The 7,974-nt window shown below is 39.3% G+C and overlaps 1 protein-coding gene across 2 annotated transcripts; it reads left to right on the top strand.

Annotated features, from left to right (window-relative positions):
- Nucleotides 1-319: 319 nt before the first annotated feature.
- On the top strand, nucleotides 320-7,280 carry LOC132603920 (uncharacterized). 2 transcript variants are annotated; one of them, XM_060317222.1, is made up of 6 exons: nucleotides 320-818; nucleotides 1,294-1,350; nucleotides 2,099-2,171; nucleotides 2,706-4,094; nucleotides 6,197-6,253; nucleotides 7,002-7,280. In XM_060317222.1, the coding sequence occupies exons 4-5, from the start codon at nucleotides 2,708-2,710 to the stop codon at nucleotides 6,226-6,228; spliced, it is 1,419 nt and encodes a 472-aa protein (XP_060173205.1). In that variant the 5' UTR covers nucleotides 320-818; nucleotides 1,294-1,350; nucleotides 2,099-2,171; nucleotides 2,706-2,707; the 3' UTR covers nucleotides 6,229-6,253; nucleotides 7,002-7,280. The 2 variants fall into 2 exon arrangements, with proteins under 2 accessions (XP_060173205.1, XP_060173204.1); XM_060317221.1 differs by lacking the exons at nucleotides 6,197-6,253; nucleotides 7,002-7,280 and having other exon boundaries at nucleotides 2,706-4,740.
- The last annotated feature ends 694 nt before the right edge of the window (nucleotides 7,281-7,974 follow it).

The following is a 7,974-nucleotide window of genomic DNA, read 5'->3' as shown; positions in this document are numbered from 1 at the left end:
CGTCCAACATGAGGAAATTTATCCGAATCCGGAGAATTTGGTTATATTTAAGCATGAAAAATAAGAACTTGGTATATGTGAGGAATGAAGTCCAAAAATAATTTGGGCCTTAACAAGTGTAACGACGGTGATTGGAAATTGTATTTTATGTATGGCAAACGAGGTTGTGGACTAGTGTTATATTATATGGTCATGATAATGAGTATATGAAGTATATAAAAAAATGATTACTATTTAAATGGGTTGAGATCAAGAAATTAATTATGTGTGTAATCTATTAAGTGAGAAATTTGCAATGAAGATTAAATAATTAATTGAGATTAGTAGATAATTATTAGCGTGGGCAGATTCTACACGTGTTATGAACAAATAACGGGCAGCAAGGCATAATAGAATAAATTCAACAAGGTTGATGTAGAATAATTATTAGTTGCTGCATATGTGTCTAATGGTGGCACCTTTAAGACAAAAATCATTATTACAAAGGAATGGTCAAAAAGGGAGTGGATCCCATTGCCCATAATGAAGAATTTAATTATGATCTAGTATATAATGAATATTATACGTGGGCAGCACAAGACTTTCTATATAATTTTGGTTCTTTTAAATAGAAAAGTCGTGCAACTTAGCAACCTTCTTTGGAAATTAAATAGCAACGAAGTGTACTGCAATTTGAGGCAGAAAAGTGTAGTTTTTCTCAAGAAAAATACGGGTGTTGAGCACCATTTTGATCTCGTTGTTCGTGTTGCCGTGTTATTGGATTCGGACTTTCTTCGTATCAAAGTAAGGTGGAAGAAGATTATTTCTTGGAATATAAGGTAAGAATTCTCTTCTATTAGATATATTTAAATTCGTCCAGGTCATAGTTAAATTATGACATGGGAAATACGAAATTAATTGCGGGAAATCGGATAAATTGTTATTGTTGTCATATGGACTGTTTGGTGGTCGTTATAAATTGTTTGGTGTACTGGAATATCGTGGAATTGGCTGTAGTTGTTGTGGTTGTGCTCGTTGTTATACTATGTATATACGAAAATAAGGAAGTGTATACAAGTATCGGCATGAAAATGTATATTGGGCTGTTTTGGAAGTAATTTAAGAATGGATTTAATTCTAGTTTGATATGAAATTGTTGATATTGTTGTTGTTGGTATTTTTATTGATGTTTGGCTAAGTTGGAATTTCGAGGATTGTTAAGTTTACAGGGGAAATGCTGCCCAATTTTCTCTAGAATTTACGACGCATTCTTATAATCGATTAACTAATGTTAATTCAAATTCTCCCGTGAAGGTAACGACGTGACATTGGGGGAGGGAAAGTGAACGATAACATAGCTAAACGACAAAGGTATGTGAGGCTAGTCCTTTCTTTCTAATGACATGAATCCTATAGCATGAGTTCTTTTCCTCTTCATGAGTTCACATTTTCCGGAAAGCTAGAAGCCTAAGTCCATAAATGTCTATATAAGATAAGAGATATGATATGATGATGCCATATTGATAATGATGTTATTTATTGCTTACACTCACCTTATGTACTAATTCCTTCAAGGTGAGGCAGAATGTCAATAATTGCTCCATAATGAAATCGGGGGATCACGACCTTACACCACCCCTATAGATTATAGTTGATCTTGAGTCTTACGCATGTACTATGATAAGCATATTATTACAAGTATTGTTTATGAGCATGTCATGATCATATTACACCGCGCCTAGTTGGCCGGGCAGTCACCGCCAAGGCGGGCAGCTATACGGATACACCATGACCTTTTGGGCATGGGCAGACACCACTAGTGGGCGGCATGAGATGGTACCCCGGACGCGGGAGGCCTGGACGCGGGCTAATATTATTGATTATTACACCGTTCCGATATGGTCGGGCAACTTGCATATTATGCATATATGAAATTATAATGAGTATGAGTAAGATAGCATGCATTACTTCTTTTATGATTGTCATTCAGATTCAGATGTTTCATATTGATGTTCACATTATATTAACACTGTCTTTCTTTATTATTTATGCCTCTCATACTCAGTACAATGTTCGTACTGACGTCTGTTTTATTTGGACGCTGTGTTCATGCCCACAGGTAGACAGGGAGGTGAGCTTGGTCCAGACCCTTAGTAGCTGTCAGCTGATTGAGAGCACTCCATTGTCCGGAGGTGCTTATGATTTTTCTTTTGGTATATATGCATATTTTGGGTACGACGGAGTCTTGTTCCGTCTATATGTTTAGTATGTCAGTAGAGGCTCGTAGATACGCAGTGTGGGTCAGATGGTCTCACAAGATGTTATTATTATGTATATATTATTTTGATGGCCGAGAGGCAAATGTATATAAGTATTTATGTTTCTATATAAAATATGATTTTCCTACAATTCGTGTATAAAATCAGTAAAAGAACATTAAATGAGTAAGATGAGTATTAGAGCGAGTGGTGCTCGGTGGCTAGCCTCGGGTACCCGTCACGACCCCTAGCTGGGTCGTGACAAAAGTGGTATCAGAGCAGTTCAGTCCTAGGAAGTGTCTACGAGCCGTGTCTAGTAGAGTCTTGTTTATGGTGTGTAGCGCGCCACGCTAATAAACAAGAGGCTACAGGGCATTTAGGGAAAATGACCGTCTTTCATCTTAAGAGATCGTGCGATAGAGCCAAGTTAAGGATGCAACTATCTAATCTTTTCTGTTTAATTTTCAGCAATGCCTTTGAGAAAGAAGAAGAAAGTCAGCACAATACTAGGTGCTGTGGGAGAAGGCACTAGCCGAGAGCCCCCGGTTGAACTAGGACATAGTGAGTCTCAGAGTGCCACTCCCTCGCATGCTACCTCTATTCCACCAGTAGCAGAAGAGCATGAAGAGGTCTCCACTCCAGCTCCAGTGCATCCAGTCCCTCCACCGGTTGCTTCGGGTCAACAAGTGACCGAGGCCATCCATTTACTAACACAGTTGGTTGCCGCCCAGGCACAACGGCAGAATGCGAGTTCACGTGATCAGTCATCTAGTACTAGAGCTCGTGATTTTATAAGTCTGAAGCCTCCGGAGTTTTTCGGGTCAAAGCCGGATGAAGACCCGCAAGGTTTTATTGATGAGATGTTGAGGACATTGAAAATTATTCATGCCTCCGAGACTGAGTCCGTGGAGTTGGCGTCTTATAGACTCCGGGACGTGGCAGTGTTATGGTATAACAACTGGGTACTGTCAAGAGGAGAGAATGCGTCTCCGCCTGTATGGCAGGAATTTGTGGATGCTTTTATTCGTCACTACTTGCCGCCCGAGGTCCGCCGAGCTAGAGCGGACAGGTTCTTGAATCTAAAGCAAGGAACCATGAGTGCTCGAGAGTATAGCCTGCAATTTAATTCCTTAGCCCGGTATGCCCCAACTATGGTGGCCGACATGGGGGATCGTGTGCATAGATTTGTGAGTGGTTTGGAGCCATACTTATTCAAAGACTGTCTAACAGCCTCGTTGCAAGCAGGGATGGACATTGCCTGTATACAAGCTCATGCTCAGAATCTAGAAGGACAGCAACCTCCGCAAAGGGGTGACTGGGATGTTGATCGAAGGCAAAACAAGAGGGCTAGATCGATGGGAGCAAGCAGTGAATATAAAGGGGGATCAAGGCAAAACTATTCTAGTCACTCAGGTCAATCGGTGACTAGTGTACCTCCACGAGTTGCAAGCCAGGGGTCCGATTTCTCTAGTCATCCCGGACCGAATCAAAGTTTTACAGAGTCGGGCTCTCGGTATAGGGGAGTTTATAGCCAAAGGAGACCCCTAGTACCGCGGTGCAGTCAGTGCGGTAGACTACATTCCGGACGGTGTCTCCAGGGATCAGATGCTTGTTACGCCTGTGGCCAGGTTGGGCACATGATGAGAGATTGCCCATCGATGAGTGGTGGAGTTGGGACTCAGCCCACAGGATCAGTGGCCGGTTCTTCTTCGGTGCGCCCAGGAGGCCAGACTCCCCCGATTCCAGCAGGTCGAGGTAGAGGCAGAGGGGGAGCATCTACTTCAGGTGCCACTCAGCCCCGTATATATGCTCTAGCGGAGCGACAGGATCCAGAGTCATACCCCGATGCCGTCACAGGTACATCTGCACCTTTGATAATGTGTGAAAGAAGAAATGAATATTTGTAATATTAAGCAAGTATGAATTGAGAGGTTTTATGCTATGTAGCGACGGTAATCGATAAAGTATGTTTTGTGATATTAACAATGTTTATATATATCCTTGAGGACAGTATTGATCCATCACCCGTAATCTTTATAAAATACCTTTTTAAAAGTACTACCGATGGGACTTAAAGGGTATTGTAGGGACGATGGTACTTAAGTTTTAAGGAAGTATTGGGAGCGCAGGATTAGTTTAACATTCGAGGACGAATGTTCTAAAAGGGGGAAGGATGTTACATCCTGTGTTCTCATGCGTTGGAAAGTGTACGAGTTAAATGATATTAGTAATGGACACGAGGTTATCCCCCAAGGTTATAGGTGGTTAGATTGATGGTACAGATGTGTTGTAAATATCAGAAGTTAAACAAATAGAAGAAAATAAGTTTCGTCGAGGATTAAAATTTATTTAAGTGAAATACGGTCCAAGCTATGATATTCCGTATTTTTGGACTAGGAAAGTGAACCGTCCAACATGAGGAAATTTATCCGAATCCGGAGAATTTGGTTATATTTAAGCATGAAAAATAAGAACTTGGTATATGTGAGGAATGAAGTCCAAAAATAATTTGGGCCTTAACAAGTGTAACGACGGTGATTGGAAATTGTATTTTATGTATGACAAACGAGGTTGTGGACTAGTGTTATATTATATGGTCATGATAATGAGTATATGAAGTATATAAAAAAATGATTACTATTTAAATGGGTTGAGATCAAGAAATTAATTATGTGTGTAATCTATTAAGTGAGAAATTTGCAATGAAGATTAAATAATTAATTGAGATTAGTAGATAATTATTAGCGTGGGCAGATTCTACACGTGTTATGAACAAATAACGGGCAGCAAGGCATAATAGAATAAATTCAACAAGGTTGATGTAGAATAATTATTAGTTGCTGCATATGTGTCTAATGGTGGCACCTTTAAGACAAAAATCATTATTACAAAGGAATGGTCAAAAAGGGAGTGGATCCCATTGCCCATAATGAAGAATTTAATTATGATCTAGTATATAATGAATATTATACGTGGGCAGCACAAGACTTTCTATATAATTTTGGTTCTTTTAAATAGAAAAGTCGTGCAACTTAGCAACCTTCTTTGGACATTAAGAGCCTGTTTGGATGGGCTTATGCTTATAAGCAGCTTATAAGCTAAAAAAAATAAGTTGGGGTAGTCTAACTTATTTTTTTTGGCTTATAAGCTGTTTTCAGCTTATAAGCTGCTTTAGATAAGCTAAGTCAAATGGGCTCAATTATTTTTTTGAGCTTATTTTAAGCACAAAATGACTTTAAGCTGGCCAGCCAAACACTCAAAAAAGCTGAAAACAGCTTATAAGCTAACTTATAAGCCAATCCAAACGGGCTCTAAATAGCAACGAAATGTACTGCAATTTGAGGCAGCAAAGTGTAGTTTTTCTCAAGAAAAATACGGGTGTTGAGCACCATTTTGATCTCGTTGTTCGTGTTGCCGTGTTATTGGATTCAGACTTTCTTCGTATCAAAGTAAGGTGGAAGAAGATTATTTCTTGGAATATAAGGTAAGAATTCTCTTCTATTAGATATATTTAAATTCGTCCAGGTCATAGTTAAATTATGACATGGGAAATACGAAATTAATTGCGGGAAATCGGATAAATTGTTATTGTTGTCATATGGACTGTTTGGTGGTTGTTATAAATTGTTTGGTGTACTGGAATATCGTGGAATTGGCTATAGTTGTTGTGGTTGTGCTCGTTGTTATACTATGTATATACGAAAATAAGGAAGTGTATACAAGTATCGGCATGAAAATGTATATTGGGCTGTTTTGGAAGTAATTTAAGAATGGATTTAATTCTAGTTTGATATGAAATTGTTGATATTGTTGTTGTTGGTATTTTTATTGATGTTTGGCTAAGTTGGAATTTCGAGGATTGTTAAGTTTACAGGGGAAATGCTGCCCAATTTTCTCTAGAATTTACGACGCATTCTTATAATCGATTAACTAATGTTAATTCAAATTCTCCCGTGAAGGTAATGACGTGACATTGGGGGAGGGAAAGTGAACGATAACATAGCTAAACGACAAAGGTATGTGAGGCTAGTCCTTTCTTTCTAATGACATGAATCCTATAGCATGAGTTCTTTTCCTCTTCATGAGTTCACATTTTCCGGAAAGCTAGAAGCCTAAGTCCATAAATGTCTATATAAGATAAGAGATATGATATGATGATGCCATATTGATAATGATGTTATTTATTGCTTACACTCACCTTATGTACTAATTCCTTCAAGGTGAGGCAGAATGTCAATAATTGCTCCATAATGAAATCGGGGGATCACGACCTTACACCACCCCTATAGAGTATAGTTGATCTTGAGTCTTATGCATGTACTATGATAAGCATATTATTACAAGTATTTTTTATGAGCATGTCATGATCATATTACACCGCGCCTAGTTGGCCGGGCAGTCACCGCCAAGGCGGGCAGCTATACGGATACACCATGACCTTTTGGGCATGGGCAGACACCACTAGTGGGCGGCATGAGATGGTACCCCGGACGCGGGAGGCCTGGACGCGGGCTAATGTTATTGATTATTACACCGTTCCGATATGGTCGGGCAGCTTGCATATTATGCATATATGAAATTATAATGAGTATGAGTAAGATAACATGCATTACTTCTTTTATGATTGTCATTCAGATTCAGATGTTTCATATTGATGTTCACATTATATTAACACTGTCTTTCTTTATTATTTATGCCTCTCATACTCAGTACAATGTTCGTACTGACGTCTATTTTATTTGGACGCTGTGTTCATGCCCACAGGTAGACAGAGAGGTGAGCTTGGTCCAGACCCTTAGTAGCCGTCAGCTGATTGAGAGCACTGCATTGTCCGGAGGTGCTTATGATTCTTCTTTTGGTATATATGCATATTTTGGGTACGACGGAGTCTTGTTCCGTCTATATGTTTAGTATGTCAGTAGAGGCTCGTAGATACGCAGTGTGGGTCAGATGGTCTCACAAGATGTTATTATTATGTATATATTATTTTGATGGCCGAGAGGCAAATGTATATAAGTATTTATGTTTCTATATAAAATATGATTTTCCTACAATTCGTGTATAAAATCAGTAAAAGAACATTAAATGAGTAAGATGAGTATTAGAGCGAGTGGTGCTCGGTGGCTAGCCCCGGATACCCGTCACGACCCCTAGGTGGGTCGTGACGTCCAATTTCTCTTCATATGATTTTTCAGGTGTTGATTTCTTCCATCCCCTATCCTTGTGCCGAGGGTCTACCAGAAACAGCCTCTCTGTCTCCCAAGGTAGAGGTAAGTTTTGCGTACATACCCTCCCCAGACCCCACTATGTGGGATTTCACTGGGTAAGTTGTTGTTGTTGTTGTTGATTTCTTCCATCCCCTGTCCACTTTATCTAGAAATTCATGATGATTTGGTGATTCAAGAACTTAATAGGTCTAAATCCCATGATTGCCTGATCAGTAAGAGTAATGCAGAAAGGTGAATGATTTGAGAACTTGGGATCCATAATTTTTATTTCCAATTGGGACATGGCCATCCATTCAGGATTAACGAAGGTTGTATCAATTTTATTGAAATATGGTCGTTTGCCTAGGTGAATTCTAATCCCACAGTTCTTAGAGACATCCAGTATCTAGCAAAAAAATTAGCCTCATTTCTATCATCCAGATTGTTGAATCGCACAACGAAACAACCTTCTGTATGTAGATAAACTTTGGGCTTCACTGTAGATAAATAGCCTGCTTCCATTTCTCGTT

This window comes from Lycium barbarum, chromosome 7, assembly GCF_019175385.1.
Source record: "Lycium barbarum isolate Lr01 chromosome 7, ASM1917538v2, whole genome shotgun sequence".
NCBI classification, from domain to species: domain Eukaryota; kingdom Viridiplantae; phylum Streptophyta; class Magnoliopsida; order Solanales; family Solanaceae; genus Lycium; species Lycium barbarum.
This window is presented reverse-complemented; position numbering and strand designations above follow the sequence as displayed.